Raw genomic sequence first — 22,166 nt, forward strand, 5'->3', positions numbered from 1 at the left:
GCGTCACATGCTGAATGTTTTCCCTCCACTGCTTTACGTGGTACCGACGTGACCGTCGAACGGATCCACGTACCTGATCGCCCCACTTCCAGTCGACCCCCCTCATGACCCTGGTGCCTATCTTCATCATGGCAGCCAGCTCAGGGCCCGAGGCGGGTAGGGGGGTCGGGGCCGCTTCCTTTCTGGACTCCTCCAGCACTGTAGCGGAGCCTCCGTGTGCACATAAACTCAGGTCCTCCTCACTGCTGTCTGTGCTGGGCCCTGGAGACACAAACACCTCCGTCCATCAACGCGCACACACGTCTGCTTCTAGTGACGTAGAGGACTGGAGTGGATCCCTGATCCGTACCGACCCCCCTCACAGTTTAACGTGAACCATCAGAGTGTAAATAAAGTTTTACTGACGATGCTTCTCCTCCAATATTCAGTCAAATATGTTTTTCTAGTCTCTGATCTCTGATAATGTTAAAAAACGATAGAAGTGTAAGATGTAGTATTTGGTTTATTGACTTCAGAGCGTTGAAGTGGTTTTAGGGACGGTGGGGATTCTTGTAGACCAGCTGCTATAATCATTAAAGGATCTGAACTGTGACGTGACGGTACTCACCGATGAGCCGGAGGATGCTCTGCGTGAGGGCCAACAGGCCCGAGTTGAGCAGGAGGCTGAGGCTGTTGGACCCGTGTTTCAGGGACAGCATGTGGACCATGGCCAGGAGGAAGCGGGCTTGAGGAATGGTGCCAAGACTTGGTCCCGCTGGGTTCTCATTGGTGATGGTCTGCAAGGGAACAGGCTGCACGCCTGCGTACGAAACCACCCGAGTTAGTCCGTGTGGAGGAATAAGTGTACGGCGCAGGGAGCAGACGCGCAACTACACACCACTCACCGAGCTCTTTGAAGCGGACGCCGGCCTCCAGCAGGATGCTGCGGACGTTCTGGATGGCCCAGGAATACAACTTGCCGAAGGTCACCTCCAACAGCATGCGGTTGAAGGGGGGGATCAGATCCACGTCCTTCAGGCAGTCAGACAGCGGCTCTCTGAAAAACACCACAACACACACACACCATGAGACCACAACACACACACCATGAGACCACAACACACACCACCATGAGACCACAACACACACCACCATGAGACCACAACACACACACCACCATGAGACCACAACACACACCACCATGAGACCACAACACACACCACCATGAGACCACAACACACACACCATGAGACCACAACACACACCACCATGAGACCACAACACACACCACCATGAGACCACAACACACACCACCATGAGACCACAACACACACACACCATGAGACCACAACACACACCACCATGAGACCACAACACACACCACCATGAGACCACAACACACACACACCATGAGACCACAACACACACCACCATGAGACCACAACACACACACACCATGAGACCACAACACACACACCACCATGAGACCACAACACACACCACCATGAGACCACAACACACACCACCATGAGACCACAACACACACACACCATGAGACCACAACACACACCACCATGAGACCACAACACACACCACCATGAGACCACAACACACACACACCATGAGACCACAACACACACACCATGAGACCACAACACACACACACCATGAGACCACAACACACACACCACCATGAGACCACAACACACACCACCATGAGACCACAACACACACCACCATGAGACCACAACACACACACACCATGAGACCACAACACACACCACCATGAGACCACAACACACACACCATGAGACCACAACACACACACACCATGAGACCACAACACACACACCATGAGACCACAACACACACACCACCATGAGACCACAACACACACCACCATGAGACCACAACACACACCACCATGAGACCACAACACACACACCACCATGAGACCACAACACACACCATGAGACCACAACACACACCACCATGAGACCACAACACACACCATGAGACCACAACACACACACCATGAGACCACAACACACACCACCATGAGACCACAACACACACCATGAGACCACAACACACACACCATGAGACCACAACACACACACCATGAGACCACAACACACACACCACCATGAGACTTTCATGGCACGTTTTTGACACTGAGGACATTTGAACCCTTTGAAAATAAGTTGCTAAAATATAAATTCACTTGACGAGACTGAAAGAAATCATTCTTCTCTCTTCCCCATAGATCCCGATGGGTCGACTCACCCGATGTTGGTTCCCTCTGGTACGACCCTCTGCCAGCCACACAGCATGGCGTACTGCACGGACGGCAGCAGGAAGTTCTTAGAGGCCAGCTTCAGCATGGTGTCGATGCCCTCCAGCCTCACCTCGGCTCGCTCCAGCTGCAAACAGAGTCCACACGTTGTCTCACGTTCACACACACAGACTTAGGATCAAGAAGACCAAAGTGTAGTTCATGATGTCACAAATATTCACTGATTAAAACACTTTTTATGTGTCTGAGGATTTTACAAAGAAGAACAATTAGTTTGTAGAAGCTTTATAAACAGGAAGTCTTCAGAAAAAAGTTAATTTGAGTTAATATTTTGCAGCCAAATCAAATATTCAACCTTTGTTTCTTTACAACACACTTAACACTTGACTTGTTTCTCTACAGGTTAGTATGAAGGTGATGAAGTAGTTCATGATTATGGGATGTGAGTTTATAAAGGATTATATCCCTCCTCTCTGTAGTGGAGGTTACACTCGTCGTGTGTTTGACTCCTCACAGTTCTTTGTGTTTGTTCGTCCTCTGGTGTTTCAGAGAACAATGAAAACAACATGGAGGACAAACATCTTTGCTCGTGCTCAGAGGTCGCATGTCGTCTGCGCTATAAATAAAGCTTAATCTCAATTTCACACATTTATTCTGTCCTGGTGATGCATCAAAGGAAGTCAGTAAATGACTTCCTTTGGTTTTCTAAGTCAGTGACGATCACCTGCTTGAGGAGACACTTCCTCATCTTCTCCACGTCCAGCGGCTCCTCCTTCAGAGCGAACTCCACGATGGTGACCATGAGGCTGGACTGAGAGAAGACCCCGTGAACGCTGTGCTTCAGCCAGCGGTACTTCTGGACTTTGGCCACGGTGTTGAGAAGCGGATTCCATTTGTCCTGCTGGAGAGAAACAAAAACCACCACAGGAACGTCAGCAAACCAGCCTGCTAACATATCTCTACCTGTGATCAAAGACATTCATGTGTGAGAGGCAGTTCTCTCTTTAGTTATTCTAAAACTAAATACAAATCAATACCAATCTGATCCCTTTAAGGACTGCTGATTGTTTGTATTTTGTCCAACAGACCGTTGAGAAGAAGCTGGTTTAAGATCATAAAACTAGAAATGGATGGATGTATTTCTTTAATAATGAAGCTCCTTTAAAGCACCTTGGATGTCTTGCTGGCGGGCGTCTTCCTGTCAGCAGGCGTGGGGCTGATGTGGACATTAAGCTCCTCCCCGTTGGTCCCTTCGTTCTCCAGCTTCGGCTCTTCTATGTCAGCAGACTCGGACTTCTTAGGCACTAAAAAAAAAAGAAGAACGCATTCAAAGTGAAGAAAAACGAATCCCCGTCGTGTGTGTCGTACTTCCTGTTGTTTGAAATGACCCACCTCTCTTTTTCCTGCGGTCCCGGATGAGTTTCTGGGTGATCCTCCTCCAGCGGGGCTGAGAGCTCAGCAGCTTCAGCTTGGACACGATGGAGAGGTCGTTGCTCACCGCCGGACGCAGCTCGTTGAACAGGAAGCGCAGACGCTCGATGACGGGGGCGCACACCTCCTTGTAGGAGCGACCTTGTTCCTGATGAGTCTGAAGTAAAACACGACATTAAACGCTCACGTTTACTCCTGCATAACGTGAGTCACCGAGTCTTTCATTGTTAGAGACGGGTCTCGTTAGGATGCTATCGATACGAGAACTCTTAGTGATTCTGCTCATTCATTCTTTTTCATTATATTGGGAGAAAAAAAGAGAATTCATATAATAATAATAATCCACATTTCCTTATTGTTTTTGTTCTTGAGCAGCAACACAAGAAGTTCTAAAGTCTCTAAAACACATTCTCAGCTCAACAGTCCCTCGTCATAGACGAGCTATGAGCAGGAATCCTACCTTGATCAAAGAACACTTGGCCTGGTAGACCATGCGGCACACGTCAATCACAGATTTAGGGAGGGACCTCTGCTTCCCCTGGTCCACACCTAAGGCACACTGACTGACCAGAGAGAGGGCAATGTGGCCTGAGAGAGAGAGAGAGAGAGAGAGAGCGAGAGAGAGAGAGAGAGAGAGAGAGAGAGCGAGAGAGAGAGAGCGAGAGCGAGAGCGAGAGAGAGAGAGAGAATCAGAACATATTAAAAGTGTTGGAGGTTGAGGAGGTGAAGAAAGGAAAGATCTACGGAGGCACTGAGAGACGAGTGAGAAGGAAATATTCAGGTGATCCATTAAGTCTGATTGAAGGTGTTTATGACTTAAGAACAGGTGAAAAGGATCCTTTATTTTAAATAACTCATTTAGTACGACCTCATGTTTTAAATGGAACTAAAAGCATTCATGTTTCCTTCCAGGTGAGTTTGACTTTCTCAGCCTGAAAGTTAAATTAAAGTTACCTGGAAGGAACCATGAACGCTTTTAGTCTGGTTTAAAACATGAGGGAGTGGTGCACCTCTCCCTCTAGAGGCCGACATGAGTATTACAACAACAAACATGACAAAACCTCAGGAACTTAGAAAGACTATCCTGCCTCTCAGTGCTTCAACTGACAATTAAGAAAGAAATAAAAAAACATTTACAAAGCAAAGTGAGCCAGAATCAAAGGTTAAAGGTTACCGAGGTCCTGATGTTTGAGCAGGCAGCAGAGCAGCAGGCGGCCGACTTCCTCCACCGGGTGTTCGAGGGGGAAGGTGATGGGTGTGATGAGGTGGTACTGCTTACAACAGCGCTCGATTTGGCACAGGAAGTCCTACGACGACGTCACGACAAAAACAAGAAGACGACGTGAGTGAATAGAAACCTTCAGCTTCTGTTCGGTCTCCAGTCAAAGACGACGTTCACATGCACAGTAATATTCCACTATCATTCATAGGGAGGAAAATCATCTGGAATAGACATGGCTCATGTTCTGTTTGTATATTGTGAATGAGTTCTTATTTTAAATGGATCACGTTGAGATTCTTCAGGTTCTGTCTGCAGCTCATTCACTGTTCGAGTCTCAGAGGTTTCTACTGCAGTTTGTGACTTCGTGCATTGAGGTAAAAAGAAAATCTTGAAGAACAGTTTCACAAAAACGTGCAGAACGGCGACAGCGAGGGTTCACAGAGGGAGCAACGTGACCGCAGCTGCACAATGAGGGAACATTTGAAAGACTTGCAGCAGGTTTGTAAAGGGAGCGTTTGGTGCACTGCTGCATGTAAACTGGGATATTCATCTTTATTATACTGCTAAAAATGTCATATTTTGTGCAGGAAAATGTTGTTGTTGTCCGTACCTTCACAGTGTGGTCCTGAGTGTTGTTGTCAGCGATAGCCTGCAGGAAAGGCTGAGCGTGGTCACTGAGGGTTATCCTCCGGGAGTAGAGCTTGGCCTTGTCCGGGGTGGTGCTGCCCAGAGAGCTGCAGTGGTCTTCGTCCTTCTCTTCGTTGTAGTTGTAGTGGATCTGACTGGTCTGCAGGCCGCCAGAGAAAATAGAGGACTGGAGCCATTCTGTGCAAAAGAGCAAAACGCTGTTAAGATGCTTGAAAAATCAGAGTTTTTCAAACCAAGCTGCTTTAAAGTCCTTGAACCCACTGGCACATTCGATCTCCATGGGGGACAGCGGGGTGCTCTTGGCGAGGTAGGAGGCGTGGAGACCCAGCAGCAGCCCCAGGTTCCTCTCCGTGTCGATGAGCGGGGACGAGAGGCTGCTCAGGTCCGGAGTGGTGACCGTCTCCTGGTTCGGCTGTTTATGGTAAAAACAACGTCAAACACTGGAACCAGTTATGAAGAATTTAAAGTCATCTTAGAAACACTGGCTCGTTCTCATTTCACCGTTTCGTGCCTCCTCGAGTCCTTCAAGGAGCCGAGGAGCTATGAGCGAGGAAACAAGTGTTTCCTTTGAGATGCTGTGTTTTCAGAAGAGGAGTGACACACACACGATCTCAAACCACGACGGAACAAATGTTACAGATTTTATTAAAGATGAACTTTCTGTCCTTCAGTTTGTGTCGCTCCTCATCAGACTCTGTTCAGCTGATGTTTTACATTATTCATCCAGTTCAACTACTAACAATAATCCTGACATGTTTACAGGAGAAAACATTATTATATTAATAAGAACTATCTACTAACATTCAGCTCTAGTTAACTGTGTCTCAGACAGGACTGTGTTTGTGTGTATATCATATAATATACGTCACTCTTTGTTATATTGTACTTTTAATACAAACATTTGTCGTGCTTCAAAATACATAAAGCCCATAATATGTGTGTGTGTTTGTTAAATAAACCAACGTGACATCCGATCGTTTTAAATTGAATTAATAGTAAATATATATTTGTCATGAAACAGTTATAACTAAACGATGAACAGCTGATCAGCTGTGACACACGTCGTGTTTAAATGACGTTGCTCTAAAACGTCGGCCCGAGGCGACGACGTCTCGCCTGTTTAACGCTCGTCGCCTTAAACCGTGAAAATGAGAAGGAGCCGGTGTGTCGGGACCGTCGGTACCTCCATGTACTGGCCCACGCAGAAGGCCTGCATCGACTCCCTGGTGTCCTCAAACTGCAGAGCGGCTTCCAGAGCGACCACCGGGTCCTCTCCTGCAAACTGGGCTGCAAGAGGAGAGACGTTGTTACAACAAGGACAAAGACAAAACTGCCATTTGTCTCAAATCTTCTGTGTGATTATCGTTTGACCTCACCGAGGATACTGTTTCCTGCCAGCGACTGGGACTGAGCCTGGAAGTCCTTGATGTCGTACACCTTTCCGTCGATGACGGTCCAGAACCCGCCGTCTTTGTTGTGGTTCTCCAGGTCGGCCTTGCGAATGAGGGAAACCTCCTCGTTGTTCTTGGAACTTTGTCCTGTGAAGAAGCATCCTGCCACAGCAGAAGAAGAGCTCGTTACATTCTACACAAATCCTCTCGTCTTCACCTCAAGTTCAGGGAATTCAGGATTTTAATTTAATAATCCCGTTTACATACTGCTGTGCATGTTTAACATAGAACAACTTCATGATGCTGATGAGACATGTATAAATATCCAAACACCTGTTGATATTCAAGTCCTTCATGATGCTGAGACATGAATATCTGAATATGAACGGCTGCATGTAAAACATGTGAGTAGGAGTCAGTGTATTATACCCATAATGCCGGGCCAGGCCAGATCCTCATTATCGTCCCTCTCGTGTCCCGGGGCCAGGTGGTTGAAGCGGTCCAGGTGCTCCAGGAGTCCAGCCAGGAGAGGGATGGACCCGGTCTCCTGCATCAGACCGGCATCGATGGTGAGGAGGAGGACGATGGACACCACCAACTCAGGCAGCAGCACTCCTGTCAGAGCAGAAACATCCAGAACTGTCTCACGAGTTTGCTTGAAGAAAAAACAAAACAAGCAGTTCACGCTGCACATAGAGTCTCAGCAGAAGAGGGATTACCAGTTAGATCTCCTTCAATGACACGAGAGACTTCAGCAAAGTGGCGGCGGCCGGTAGAGGCGATACTTGTCGCCACTGGGAGGATGTCTCCGATGTGAGTGCACAGCAGAGCGATGTACTTCTTTAACAGCGAACCAACACCCAGGAGCTCCGGATCTGCAAAGACAAGAGATCAGATAGTTCACACATAGAGCTAGTTCTCAATCCCTGATCCATACGGATCCCCTCACAGTTTACCGTTAACCATCACAGTGTAAATAAAGTTTTACCGTTAACCATCAGAGTGTAAATAAAGTTTTAACGTTAACCATCACAGTGTAAATAAAGTTTTAACGTTAACCATCAGTGTAAATAAAGTTTTAACGTTAACCATCAGTGTAAATAAAGTTTTACCGTTAACCATCAGTGTAAATAAAGTTTTACCGTTAACCATCACAGTGTAGATAAAGTTTTACCGTTAACCATCACAGTGTAAATAAAGTTTTAACGTTAACCATCAGTGTAAATAAAGTTTTACCGTTAACCATCAGTGTGTAAATAAAGTTTTAACGTTAACCATCAGTGTAAATAAAGTTTTACCGTTAACCATCAGTGTAAATAAAGTTTTACCGTTAACCATCAGAGTGTAGATAAAGTTTTACCGTTAACCATCACAGTGTAAATAAAGTTTTAACGTTAACCATCAGTGTAAATAAAGTTTTACCGTTAACCATCAGAGTGTAAATAAAGTTTTACCGTTAACCATCAGTGTAAATAAAGTTTTACCGTTAACCATCAGAGTGTTAATAAAGTTTTAACGTTAACCATCAGAGTGTAAATAAAGTTTTAACGTTAACCATCAGTGTAAATAAAGTTTTACCGTTAACCATCAGAGTGTTAATAAAGTTTTAACGTTAACCATCAGAGTGTAAATAAAGTTTCACTGACTCAGTAGAACTTGTGTTTCTAGTCTCTGATCTCTGATCATGTTTCATTGTAAACAACCAATCAGAGGAGAGCTAGTAACGTTAGCAGCACCGCTAACGGCTAACCAACGAGGTTCATTCAGTGACATCATGATGCCTTCAGGCTCTGCTCAGTGAACATGAGGACTGGCTGAAGCTACATCATAACGTCATCATGATGTGTTCACATGTCATCTGTAATCTTGAATTGTGTGTTTTTATGAAGAAAAAATAAATTCTATAAATTACTAAAACAAAGTAAAAGTATAACATTTAGTATTTTTGATGGTTTTCAGACTTCAGAGCGTTGAAATGATTTTTGGGACGGAGGCGAAAAAAACAATATTCTGGATCCTTGTAGACCAGCTGATGTAACCAAACAACAAAGATGATCTGTATCTGTTAAAATGGATCATCTGTGATCAATAAAACAAGTTATATTTGTTCTTTTGTTCTGATCTGATCCGTGAGTTCTATGATCGTATGGTTTTCATCTCCTCTCATCGGGGTGACGGGTGGACTCACTGTATCCGTTGACGTTCTCCGTCCCGTTGACCCCGAGGTACAGCTTGCTGACCAGCAGCCTCTGGAAGCGCAGCAGCAGGTCCAGAGACGCAGAGCGCTCCTTGCTGACGTGCTCGGCCTCTAGATAGTTGGAGATACGCCGAGCGACGTCCTTCAGCCTTGCGATGGTCTGGGAGGCGATGTTCCTGCAGAGATTAGAAGGTTTTTATTATTACTACGGTACTTACCAGGGACAGTGCATATTAATCAACACTTCAGTTTCCATTCAATGTAAATGTGCCAGAGTTCACAAGAGAGACAATTCTCAGTACCTCAACAGCTGCTGCACAAGCTGCACCAGAGGCAGGCTTTGCTTCCCCGCGGACTCGTAGATGCCGGTGTTGATGAGGTCTTTGTCCAGCATGGCGCGACACCGCTGCATGGTGGACGCGTTGGCCTCCTGCTCGTCGATCTCCTTCTCCTTCTGAGCCTCCTTCTTGGCTTCAATGTCCTGTCGTGTTAAAATTAAATACCAGTGTTCAGTGAGAGGAGTTCAGGGACGTGGCTGCAGAAGGTTTTAACCATTAACGTCTATTGTAAACAACTGATCAGTGTTGAAAGTTTAAACCAAGAGAGGAGAGCTAGTAACGTTAGCAGCACCGCTAACGGCTAACCAACGGAGGTTCGCTTCAGTTACACGATGCATCAAACACACCGACCTGTATCTCTGCGGTGATCGCTGCATTCAGAGCTGATTCTAACCCTCCGTCGGCCATCAAGCTGCTGACCAGCAGGTCGATCATGAAGCGACGTCCAGGACTCACACTCATCTCATTTCCAGACGCTGGGAGACAAAAATCACACAAAAGCAACATAAAACCCTGAGCCTCTCCAGTCCCAACCGCTCATTCACATCCTACCGGAGTTAATGGACCACTGAGTGCGTTTAAACCGGCGTTAGAGGACGATGAGCACTCACCGGCGTTAGGCAGAAGGGAGGACAGCGCCCTGGCCCGCTCCTCGGCGGTGGGCAGCAGCACCGACCAGCCGCTTTGGAGGACGGCTTGTGCGGCCGCTTGCACGGAGTTGAGCACGCCGGCGTTGCTCGCTAGAACCACCACCGTCTGTTTGAGGTTGTTCAGCAGCGCGCTGCCCAGACCCAGACCCAGCTCCTCTGGATCCACCTGGTTACTGATGGCTGCATGGAGCTGAGGAGGAGGAGGAGGAGGATTTAGAGGCATGTGTATGTGCCGATTATGACCAGCGGTCCAATTAGTCTGCTGCTGCAATGTTAACGAGACGCAACAGAGAAGGTGTGGAGAAGCTTTATTGATGAGAAAATCTGAAGCTTAGTTTAAAGTCGCCGTTTGATCGTGCACCTCTGAATTCTGTTACAAATATCCACTGATATAAACACTATTTACACGTCTGAGGATTATACAGAGAAATATAACCAAAACAAAACAGCGATCTGTATCTGACAATATTAATTATCAATGATCGGCGGGAAACGTGATCGGGGATCTTGAAAAGTTAAATTTGCTCCTATTTTCTTTTATGCAGATCTGATCCGTGACTCTGATCCATTACATGATCTGAACCGTGAGTTTGAAGATCCGTTGCACTACACAGCACACTACTAATCTTCACATTTCATTTTGTTTGTTCGTCCTCAGAGAATAATGCAACGAGCAGAGCGTGACCGCATCCGTACGGAGGCTCACGCTACGACGTATAGACGAGCAGGTCTACCTGCAGCCGGAGCAGGTTGAGCGTGGCGACCACCATGCACTCCTTCTCCTGTGGGGGGGGCCAGTCCGAGCTGCCGTCCATCCCCTCGCTGACCTGTCGCAGCAGCAGGTCCAGTTGCTCAAAGGTCACGGGGCAGACGTCCACCACGAAGGGAACGCGCTGCCCGACGGACCACTCGGAGCACGAGGACCAGGCGAAGCTCTGAGAATCGCCACAAAACACGGAAGCGTCAAAACATGTTTCAGGTGACACACACACACACACACACACACACACACACACACACACACACACACACACACACACACACACACACCTATTAATTACTGTACACGTAAAATTGTTATCTTCATATTTATTCTATTCTTCTAGAAAATCCTTTTTTTCTTGTTTTTCTATAAAATAAAAAGATAAATAATAACAATAAATAGGATGTTTCAGGTTCCATCATTAATTAAAGAGACTGTTTTAAATAATGAAGCGGAGCACCACCTGTCCGGGGCCACAGGAGATGCCCACGATGTGCTTGGCGTTGAGTCCGGGCAGAGCCTTGGGCTGCTTCTTGTTGGAGAACAGCGTGTCGAAGTGCTGCAGCTTGTCGTTGCTTCCCCAGCTGTGCACCTCGCTGTCGTCCGTGAGGGCGAGGCAGTGAGTCGAGCCCACCGCCACGTCCACCACCTTCTTTCCTGCTCGCAAACACAACACACGCACATCAGTCGCAGTCTGACAGATTCATGTTACGGTCCTCGTAATAAGTGATGGTTAACAGGTAATAAGGTCCTTATAACATGTTTATTAACATGAGTATGAGATGTGATAATGGCAGCATCATAAACACATTTATTGTTAGATTATAAGATATAACTTTAAAAATATAAGCCGTATGAGCTTCTAATAATTATTTATAAAAGCATGACAAACTTTTTATATTTTATTATTATTTAATTGTGAAAACTTTACAAAGATGTTCCGTTTGATTTATTAAGATTAAAACATGTTTATGTAATTAACAAAGGGACAATGGACGTTAATTAACACGAGCCATCATGTTATTTAATATATATATATTATTATATGTTTTAATAGATTTAGTCGTACAGGAACGTCTCTGGCAGGTTGATGGCAAGTCAGTAGAAAACGACTTAAGTGATACTTTATTATGTTTTATTAGCAACTAACTAGGATTTTTATAAAAGGGAGAACAATCCTTTATTATGCAGACACCCCCCCAAAAAGAACTATCTTTTAAAAACTGTCAATAAGTGCTTAATTAAGGATTTATTAACCTTTATAAGGCATTGTTCTCACTTTAGATCCGGTACCCGCAAAAAACATAGTTAACTGCTGATAAATGTATAATTAAGTATGTATTAACACTAATAAAGCACCAACTGAAGTAAAGGTTTAACAATTAAATAATGGGTAAGTGTGTTTTATAAATTGTAAGAAACTCATAAGGCTTTTATTAACATTCTTAAACGTCTATAAACTGTAAACAAGTTTCTTATAAATGTGTTATTATCTAACTATAAACAAGTTTAAGATGCTATTATTATTAACACTCAGTCCTATTGACACATAATAATGTTAATAAATATCTTATAAGGATGCATAAGGGCCTTATTACCCATTTACTAACCTTTATTACCAGAATGTATTGTTTATAACAACTCACCCTCTAGACTGTCGAGCAGCTTCGGGTATCGAACGTGCTCGTCGGTGCCGTGGCCGAGGCGCTGGTTGTCGCCCTTCCCCCAGGTGTACACCTGCCCGTCTTTGGTGAGGGCCACGGAGAACTGGCTGCCGCAGCACACCTTCACGATGTCCAGGTCCTGCAGCTTCTCCACCAGCTTGGGCGTCTTGCAGCCATCGCTGCCTCCTCGGCCCAGTTTACCGTAGTCCCCGTCCCCCCAGGACCAGACCTGACCTGAGGACACACACAGAGAGACGGTGAACCCGATCCCTGTGACCTCACTGCTGTCAGCGGGTAAATGGTACGATTGTTGGTCTGTTGTTATGTACACTTGTGGGAATATTTTTGATATTTTTGACTCCCTGAATTCCTCACAAGATGTAAGAAGTTATTGTCAAATAATCTATTTACAATTTTTTATCAAAACAGCTTCAATAATAAAAAAGAAACGTTTGCTGGATAAACCAGACGTGTGCCGTCCTCTTGTTTGTTTTGTTATGTCTCTGGTTTCCGCTGGTAAACCTCGAGTTTAATGTCACGTCGCTATGAATTGTGGGTAATTCTCTTGGGCAAAGTCTGCCAAAATGCGGACTTACGGAAAATGTTCATAATGGACTCAAAACGTCTGCGAGAGACTCAAACACTCGGGACAGAACTTCATCTCTTACGGATTTTACGTGAACGCCGCTCGACGTCTGAGTGTGGAGATTAGGATTTGGACCTGAAACTCTCTCGTTCTCACCGTTCTCCGTCACAGAAAGCGTCTGAGCGTCACCGCTTCCACACGCCACGTCCATCACCTTCAGTCCCTTCAGCGCCGTCACCAGCATGGGTGTAGTCTGGTCCTCGCTGGAGCCTAGAAGCACAGTGGGAGGACAAGTCCTTCTCTCAGTGGTGAAAACAGGACAAAAGACCGTGATCAACCGAGCGGAGGCCGCGTCCTCCGGTCAGGGCGATGCAGACGGAGCTCACCGTGACCCAGCCGACCGTAGTTCCCTCTGCCCCACGTGTAGAGCTCCCCGTCGGCGGTGATGGCGGCGCTGTAAGTGCTCCCACAGGCAATGTGCACCACATGCTTTCCTGTCTGTTTCCCATTGAAGGCTGCGATCATTGTGGGCTCTTCCAGATACCTAAAACAAAGTGAACACGGAGATTAAAACGCTACGAGGATACGAGAGGCTTCTCAGGAATCTTTCTAAGAAAACTAAAAGGAATGCTTCATGTCTCCAGCTTTGTTTTAGGTGTTTTTTAGTTTTGGATGTTTTCATTCTTGCAGGAATTGAAAGCTGTGGAGGACGTTTTAGGTGTTACAGCATAATGTTTACAACACAATGTCTTAGATTGTGGCCTTTAATATAATGTATAATTATCTGGTCACTTCTGAGGTTCACTTCAGTGACATCATGATGCCTTCAGGCTCTGCTCAGTGAACATGAGTACTGGCTGAAGCTACATTATAATGTCATCATGATGTGTTCACATGTAGTCTGTAAAATGTAGTTTTGGTGATAAACTAGAATAAATCCAGTAGTTTTAAGATGTTTTCACATGAATAGAAAACAGATATTAGAGATGAATTATGAGCTGTTTAACTTCTAACACGAGCTCTAAACTCATTATTATACTTCAGTAAAACTAATAATGAAGAGATTTATTGGCTTTAGGCCGATTAGAGACAGACTAAAGTGAGATGAACGTTTAAAATCACAATATTATCGTATTGTGACTGAAGCATCGTATCGTTGGGCCTTGAATCTGTTTGATCAATAATTTAATTCTACTAAATTCTAAAACCATCTGCAGCTTTTGTGAAAGACACAAATGCAGAAGTCTACAGAGTTTTCATATTGGAAGGTGTAAATGCTAAAGTGTGGACTTCAGTAGGTGTGTGAGGAGACATCAGCTGAGTTCCTCTCGTTTGCTTACGTGGTGTCTCCGTGTCCGAGGCGTCCTCCGTCACCGCAGCCCCACGAGAACACCTCCCCGTTGGACGACAGGGCCAAGTAGTGCTGCCCGTCGGGATGAGCCGCTAGCTTCACCACCTTTCTGGAGCTCAGGCCGTGGATCAGCATGGGAGCCTAAAACAACACGACACAGAGACTCAACCTGCAGCGGACACGGAGGTGAAGGCAGCAGCTTCTGGGATGTTCTGAATAAAGCTGGTTCGTTAGATGAAGGTACGTTAAGAAACAGAAACCACCTGCGCGACAGAACTGACCAGGGTTGTGCTCTTGTAGTTCTGGGTGTAAACAGCACCGCTGCTGGACAGGATGAGGAAGCCCTTCTCTGAGCAGACGATCTGAGCGACCCCGAGGCTCGACAGGCCTTTACAGTGGATGGGCCCGTTAACGTTAGCGTAGAGCTTCCAGCCCAACAGGCCCCAGGCGATCACCTCCTGCAGGGTTCCCTGCAACACAAAGGAAATACAACAGACACATCATTAATGAAGGTTGGGATCATCATCATCCTCACGGACCTCCAACAATAAGACTCCCACTCGTCTCCAGGTGATAAAGAGTCGTCACCTTGTGTGATGTGGGGGAGTTGCAGTGGGGGGGGCTGCAGGGAGAAGCTAAGCGGTCCAGGTGAGCCATGATCACCACGGCCGTCTGCCGGAGGTCGATGGCCAGCTCGTTGTCCTGAGGTAAGGTCAGGTAGCGCAGGAAGCTCTCGTTGGGACTCATCTGGGCCGTGAGGATCTGGAAACGGCAGCAAATCGACCAAAGAAGTGCTCATTAGCTCAGAGAAGCCACTTTAAGAAGAGCGTTCACCAGCAACACACAACCAGCTCATCGTCATAGCTTCAGTTTGTTCCATCGCTCGTGTTCATCATGTCAAACTAGAAGAGCAGCGGATCATAAAACTCACGGATCAGAGCGGCACAACTTTATTAACACTGTGATGGTTAACGTTAAAACTTTATTAACAGTCTGATGGTTAACGTTAAAACTTTATTAACACTGATGGTTAACGTTAAAACTTTATTAACAGTCTGATGGTTAACGTTAAAACTTTATTAACACTGATGGTTAACGTTAAAACTTTATTAACACTGTGATGGTTAACGTTAAAACTTTATTAACACTGTGATGGTTAACGTTAAAACTTTATTAACAGTCTGATGGTTAACGTTAAAACTTTATTAACACTGATGGTTAACGTTAAAACTTTATTAACACTCTGATGGTTAACGTTAAAACTTTATTAACACTGTGATGTTAACGTTAAAACGTTATTAACACTGATGGTTAACGTTAAACTTTATTAACACTGATGGTTAACGTTAAAACTTTATTAACACTCTGATGGTTAACGTTAAAACTTTATTAACACTGTGATGTTAACATTAAAACTTTATTAACACTCTGATGGTTAACGTTAAAACTTTATTAACACTGTGATGTTAACGTTAAAACTTTATTAACACTGATGGTTAACGTTAAAACTTTATTAACACTGTGATGTTAACGTTAAAACTTTATTAACACTGTGATGGTTAACGTTAAACCCTGAGGCGGATCAGTACGGCTCACGGATCTACTACGTTACATCACTTTGTCTCTGTACTGCCGGCTCCAGGGGGACAGTCTCACCTCAGCCTCCTCCTCAGGAATGGGCTCCTCCTTGCTGCTGTGGATGTTGTGGAAGCGCTGCAGGAGGGGCAGCAGAGGGGCGCTGGTTCCCTGGGTGGAGCGCTCGTTGTCCATCTCTCTGGTGCCGCTTTCCCACAGACGCAGCAGCAGCAGGACGGCAGACAGCAGCTGACTGGACACGACACACAAAGACACACGGTGAGCGGAGAGGAGACGTTTCTATCTGCAGCAGGATGTCTTGAGGTATTGAGGGTTTTCTTCTAGTTACCTGAGAGTGCCCCTCTGCACAGCCAGCTCCAGCAGGATGGCCAGGGCGAGGTGCTGGTCCTGCAGAGGAATGTTGCCTTTGGTGCTGGCGCTTCCGTGTACGTCACTGGTCCCCAAAGAAGGCGAGACGTGAGAATCTCAAACATGTCTTACAACATAGAAAATGGTCGACTGATAATGATAAATAACACCAACCTGAGGAACTTGGTGGCCCGCTCGACCACTTCGAGCCACACTGACGACACGGTTCCCTCGTCGAACAGCGTGGCTTCTGGTAGAGCTCGCAGCGCATCCAGAGACTCCTGGAGCAGCTCGCTGCAGAGGTCCGCATCGTCTCCTGGAAAAACACAAATCTCCTGTTTTATATACACGACACACGGCGGCTACATCACACCACACACACAGAAGCCAAACATTAACAGGCTACAATCTGCCACGCAGGAGGGCAGAACCAGTGAGACGTGCGTTCACCAAATGTATTGACCCACAATCCAGTGAAACTTTGATTATAAGTGTTCATTTTAAAGAAAATGTAATGTGTGTGTGAGAGAAAGAGCTGCAGCCTTGTGACCTGTTTAACTTCCTAAAACTAGCTCTAAGCGGCGTATAATTCATCCTCACACCACGACTCAAGACACCTCTGTGACCATCAAAGCCTTTTAAAACGGCCCCTTGGAGCCCCGACGGCCGGCATCTTCGGCAGAAAAGAAAAACATGAGTCTGAACCTCTTTCCTGTTTACAATAATTTACATAATGAATTAAGAAATTGCCAATGTGTATGGGAACTGAAAGAAATGTTACGCTTAAAATGCAGAAAAAGTTAGTTCCTTCAAATCAGTGAAACGTGTAAAACGTAAGTCTGGAGCGCTGATGATTTACAGACAATAACATTCAAGCAACTGGTATCCAGTCAGATGAAACGGTCCTCGTGGCCCTAAAATAAATATCTAGGACTGGAACATGTGTTCATTCAGCAGGAGAAAGCAAACACTGTTCCAGGAATACAGATACACTGAGGATGGGAGGCTTAACTGTGTGTGTGTGTGTGTGTGTGTGTGTGTGTGTGTGTGTGTGTGTGTGTGTGTGTGTGTGTGTGTGTGTGTGCGTGTGCGTGTGTGTGTCTCATGTTACAGGAAGGCTCTTAAAGCAGTAGAAACTTTACCAACGAGTCTGCAAACACTACAAGCTAAGGCTAAAAACATTAGCATTGAGACATATGTTGTGCTGTTGACTGTGAGCAGCGTGTGACACATGGTGCAACACATTGATGAACAGCTGTCCGGCTCCCACCAGCAGCACCGAACAAGACGTCTTCACATTCCTACCTGACCTCCAGGCTCGACGCAGGAAAGCAAAGGCGAAGGAGAGAGCTGCTCTGGAGCCGACTCTGGCCAGACCTTCTACACCTTTACTGGCCGGCCGAGGGCTGGAAACAAACACACACACACACACACACACACACACAGGATTAACACAGGATGCGTGTGTGTGTTTAAGAGGCCTCCGTGAGGAAAACACACCGAGCTGGAGGGTTTAACTGCACCTCAGAATCTTTGTTAACTTGCTGCATGAACGGAGCTTTTCAGACCGTCACAAATATTGACTAATAAAAGCAATATTTACATGTTTTTAGATGCTTTAGATACAGGAGTGAATATTTATCAACCAAATCAAATAGTTTACAGGATATTCAGCCTTTGTTTCTTTATAACACATTTAATACTTGACCAAAAGGCAAGAAAGTCGCCCATTAACATGAGATACAAGTTTATAGATAATTACAATCCCTCCTCTCTATAGTGGAGGTTAGTTTATGGAGTTTAGTCGTTGATTCTTCACAGTTGGTTTGGTTTGTGCGTCCTCTGGAGCTTCAGGGAATAAAACAACAAACAGCACGTTGAGGATGAACGAGTTGAATTATCCAGGCTGACCTCACCCGGTGAGAGGTTTAAACATATTTTAGGGTTATTATGAAACTGTTACGGGCCGCCTATGACCTCATGTGACTCCGTTAATGTGGTTAAAATCACCAGCACAGACACCAGCACATTAAGTTTCTCAGCAGGTGTGAGACGCTGCACACCTGGATCATCTGGGTCACCAGAGGTCTAACCACCTGCTCACACTCCTTTAAGCCCTCTGATCCTCTACCAGAACCTCCAGCTCCAGCTCACCTCTTGTTGTCGGCAGCAGGCAGTGGTGGGCTGGGCGGGCCCTTCCAGCGGACCTTGTACTTCTCCTCCATCATGCTGTGGCTCAGAGAGATGAGGTATCGCTCCAGGATGACGAGGCGCTGGCGGAGCCGCTGGGCCGACAGCGTGCTTTTAGCCATCTGAGCCGAGAGCTTCTGCTGGTCGTCCACCAGCACCAGCAGACAGTCCTTCAACTCTGTCTCATCTACACACACACACACACACACACACACACACACACACACACACACACACACACACACACACACACACACACACACACACACACACACACACACACGGCAAAGAAAACTAAATCATCACAAACATAACGGAGCTTATGTGTCACCCACGATGACTTCACAGTAAACTGGTTATTTTGATGCTCAAACTGTTGATACATATGAAGGAACCTTTGCACGTCTTCTTTTTCATGGCGAGACAGCCGAGTTTAAATAGATTTGGGATGCATCAAAAAAAAGTTGGAAGCTTCATTAATAACGTTGACATTCAAACTCACAGCTTTTTGTATTTATTTTACATGTCTAGTTATTGTGTTTAAAGCCGATATTTAGATCTGGCTACAATGATATTATTGGTATTATAATATTTAAAGTCAACATGTATTTAAAAAGATAGATTTAATCATTTCTAAAATCCACGACATGTTTTTATCCAACTCAATGTTCTGCTTCCATCCATGTGTTTGTGTTGAGCTTTTAAAAACTACATTTATACTGCAGTGTGTGTGTGTGTGTGTGTGTGTGTGTGTGTGTGTGTGTGTGTGTGTGTGTGTGTGTGTGTGTGTGTGTGTGTGTGTGTGTGTGTGTGTTTCCTGCACACAGAGAGACGGAGCACTGACGAGTTCAAGCTGATTTAATAAATAAATACTAACTCATTTAATTCAATGAATCACTTTGTTAAAGATGATTATTTTAGGGTGATGACCTCATTAAATATGACGACATTAAAAGCTTCATTCACAAACAAGCTTTTTATTAACGCAAAGTAACAATTTGTCTAGATTTGTATTATTATCACTTATGATTGGAATGATTATTTTTTTCTTCTGCGATTCAAAACTAATTTTTGGCAGCAAGCCTAGAATGTAAAAGTATATTCTCACATAAATCTCACATCAAAGCGGTGAATATAAAGAGCTATGCGACTGTTTTAAAAACATTAAAACACATTTTAACTGATTAAGAAATGTAACAACTCAACCATAACATGAAGCAGACGACGCTTTAACTCTGAAACACATCGATACATTGAAGCCGTCTTCAAATTATTAGATTTAAAAGTTTACAAGTTTGTGTTTAAAATAAATAAAGAACGGGTTCACACTTATGTCTGAAGTTATTAAACTACAATAAGTGATGGAACCCCCCCGCTCTTCATTAAACAGCATGGTGTTTAAAAATAACAAGGTCCCATGACATCACCAACCCCCCCCATCACAGCCGGTCCTTTGTTTCCTGGTCTGGTTCAAGAGAAACTGCTTTATGTGTGTGTGTGTGTGTGTGTGTGTGTGTGTGTCTGTGTGTGTGTGTGTGTGTGTCTCTGTGTGTGTGTGTCTCTGTGTGTGTGTGTGTGTGTGTGTGTGTGTGTGTGTGTGTGTGTGTGTGTGTCTCTGTGTGTGTGTCTCTGTGTGTGTGTGTGTGTGTGTGTGTGTGTGTGTGTCTGTGTGTGTGTGTGTGTGTGTCTCTGTGTGTGTGTGTGTGTGTGTGTGTGTGTGTGTGTGTGTCTCTGTGTGTGTGTCTCTGTGTGTGTGTCTCTGTGTGTGTGTGTGTGTGTGTGTGTGTGTGTGTGTGTGTGTGTGTGTGTGTGTGTGTGTGTGTGTGTGTGTGTGTGTGTGTGTGTGTGTGTGCAGCAGCGCTGCAGGAAAGATGATGAGCCAAAATAGCAGATCAGAAATCCACTGAAGCTTGATGTAAGTCAGAGAGAGCAACACTACGGTCAGCTGTTCATTATCCATCGTTATAGAACCGACTCATGATTAACTCTTCATAAGAACATCGACCAGAGAAAGAAAAGAGGTCAAATACATCAGAGCTCATGTGTCGCTGCAGAATTCTGGTGTAAAAACAACAGTTTGGGCTCAAACTGCAGAGATCAACATGTTCCACATATCTGAGTGCTCAATGGGAAGCAGGAAGTGAGCTGACTGGACTTTAAAGGGATCGTTCTGAAGTGTGGTTGTAGGAGGTACGTTTAAAGAGTCTCAACAACTCAAAGTCACCAACAGATGTTAGCAGCAGCAGAGCAGCAGCTGCTGTGTTGTGAGGTAGAATCAGTGTTTCAGTGAATGAGTCTGGTGTCTTTGTAGAGATCATAGAGAACAGCTTCAGTTCCCTCAGAAAGGTCTGTCTGACAGCAAGGTGAAGAGGTGAACACATTCTAAATACAGCGTTCACTCACACTGATAGACATTCTGTTAGGAGTCTAACATACGTCCACAGCAGAACATTACTCTGTTTCTATGAACTCATCTGCTGCAGTAGAACCCTGACTGTGGAGGAGAACCTCACACACACTACAGAACATCAGGACTGTCTCTTTAAGGATCAGTGACGGAGCACTCGTCCATGTAGAGATCCAGTTACACTCGATGTAGAATCAGAGTGTGATGTCCTGGTTCAGTCAATAAGAAGAAGCCTTCAATATCCGTGTAGACCCCCCCCCTCCTCCCCTCCTCCCCCTCCTCCCCCACCCAGCGCTTATCTCCACCACCATGACACTGTCCCACCCAGTCCAGCCAGTCCACACAGCCTGGTGAGCAGCATTAGCTCCCCTCCTCTGGGCCACATTGTAACGCCGACCAAGAGGTAAAAATAAACACTTCAGACCTGCAAGATGGCAACTTGTCAAGTCTGAGTTTCCACATCTCACGTGTCAGCAGTGAGGCTGATAAACAGAGAGGGTGACCATGTGTTGAAATGGTCAGTATGCTCGTATCTGGTCCACATCTAAGTGTTGTGAAACCGTCTGCGGTCAGCATGGTATTAATGACTCTACTTGGAAACAGAGAAGCGTAAAATAACAGGAGTCACAAACCCCCCCCCCCCCGCCCACCGAAACCTGGTTCTAAACAGGAACCCGTTAGTGTAGATGTGGTCCAGAGTTATCGGTTCTGCTATCGGTACTTTCTTAGTTCAGGCAGCTCCCTCTCACCTGGCTGCCGGCCCCAGTCCCAGGTCTCGATGATGGAGTGATGAACAGACGTGGACGTCTCCTCCTCCTCTTTCTTCTCTTTGTCGTTGGGCTCATCTTTCTTCTGAGTTCCAAAGCAGTCAGTGCAATCCTCTGAAAGCACGGAGAGACATTCAGACGTTAAACCTTCAGCAGCAAAGGTTGAAATAAAGTGACGACCTTGAGAGACGGGTGTGTGTCACAGACAGAGGAAGTGAACGCTGTACCTGGGTGAGCGGACTCCTCTCCGTTGAACGTTATCTCCTCATCTTTCACCATCTCGTTCCACATCTCACACAGTCCCTCTGGAGAGAAGGCTCGCTGACGAAGCAAACGACAAGC

The 22,166-nt window shown here is 45.5% G+C and overlaps 1 protein-coding gene across 3 annotated transcripts in view; it reads right to left on the minus strand.

Annotated features, from left to right (window-relative positions):
• herc2 (HECT and RLD domain containing E3 ubiquitin protein ligase 2) overlaps nucleotides 1-22,166 on the minus strand; it is a 49,112-nt gene that overhangs the window by 23,994 nt on the left and 2,952 nt on the right. Inside the window, exons 3-36 of one of the 3 annotated variants that reach the window (XM_079158500.1) lie at nucleotides 22,052-22,145; nucleotides 21,807-21,938; nucleotides 18,615-18,837; nucleotides 17,766-17,866; nucleotides 16,635-16,776; nucleotides 16,441-16,545; nucleotides 16,173-16,344; nucleotides 15,105-15,278; nucleotides 14,798-14,986; nucleotides 14,506-14,657; nucleotides 13,552-13,709; nucleotides 13,322-13,435; nucleotides 12,562-12,813; nucleotides 11,379-11,572; nucleotides 10,887-11,087; nucleotides 10,114-10,342; nucleotides 9,854-9,978; nucleotides 9,467-9,645; nucleotides 9,156-9,340; nucleotides 7,687-7,842; nucleotides 7,397-7,582; nucleotides 6,953-7,114; nucleotides 6,760-6,863; nucleotides 5,838-5,988; nucleotides 5,539-5,753; nucleotides 4,881-5,013; nucleotides 4,167-4,294; nucleotides 3,668-3,863; nucleotides 3,446-3,579; nucleotides 3,000-3,176; nucleotides 2,266-2,402; nucleotides 885-1,036; nucleotides 608-799; nucleotides 74-261 (exon numbers count right to left, since the gene is read on the minus strand). In XM_079158500.1, coding sequence (XP_079014626.1) covers nucleotides 74-261; nucleotides 608-799; nucleotides 885-1,036; nucleotides 2,266-2,402; nucleotides 3,000-3,176; nucleotides 3,446-3,579; nucleotides 3,668-3,863; nucleotides 4,167-4,294; nucleotides 4,881-5,013; nucleotides 5,539-5,753; nucleotides 5,838-5,988; nucleotides 6,760-6,863; nucleotides 6,953-7,114; nucleotides 7,397-7,582; nucleotides 7,687-7,842; nucleotides 9,156-9,340; nucleotides 9,467-9,645; nucleotides 9,854-9,978; nucleotides 10,114-10,342; nucleotides 10,887-11,087; nucleotides 11,379-11,572; nucleotides 12,562-12,813; nucleotides 13,322-13,435; nucleotides 13,552-13,709; nucleotides 14,506-14,657; nucleotides 14,798-14,986; nucleotides 15,105-15,278; nucleotides 16,173-16,344; nucleotides 16,441-16,545; nucleotides 16,635-16,776; nucleotides 17,766-17,866; nucleotides 18,615-18,837; nucleotides 21,807-21,938; nucleotides 22,052-22,145 — 5,532 coding nt within the window. Of the gene's footprint in view, nucleotides 1-73; nucleotides 262-607; nucleotides 800-884; nucleotides 1,037-2,265; nucleotides 2,403-2,999; nucleotides 3,177-3,445; nucleotides 3,580-3,667; nucleotides 3,864-4,166; nucleotides 4,295-4,880; nucleotides 5,014-5,538; nucleotides 5,754-5,837; nucleotides 5,989-6,759; nucleotides 6,864-6,952; nucleotides 7,130-7,396; nucleotides 7,583-7,686; nucleotides 7,843-9,155; nucleotides 9,341-9,466; nucleotides 9,646-9,853; nucleotides 9,979-10,113; nucleotides 10,343-10,886; nucleotides 11,088-11,378; nucleotides 11,573-12,561; nucleotides 12,814-13,321; nucleotides 13,436-13,551; nucleotides 13,710-14,505; nucleotides 14,658-14,779; nucleotides 14,987-15,104; nucleotides 15,279-16,172; nucleotides 16,345-16,440; nucleotides 16,546-16,634; nucleotides 16,777-17,765; nucleotides 17,867-18,614; nucleotides 18,838-21,806; nucleotides 21,939-22,051; nucleotides 22,146-22,166 lie in introns of all 3 variants that reach the window. The other 2 variants (XM_079158499.1, XM_079158501.1) reach the window with 2 other exon arrangements.

Source organism: Pholis gunnellus (genome assembly GCF_910591455.1).
Source record: "Pholis gunnellus genome assembly, chromosome: 4".
NCBI lineage: Eukaryota > Metazoa > Chordata > Actinopteri > Perciformes > Pholidae > Pholis > Pholis gunnellus.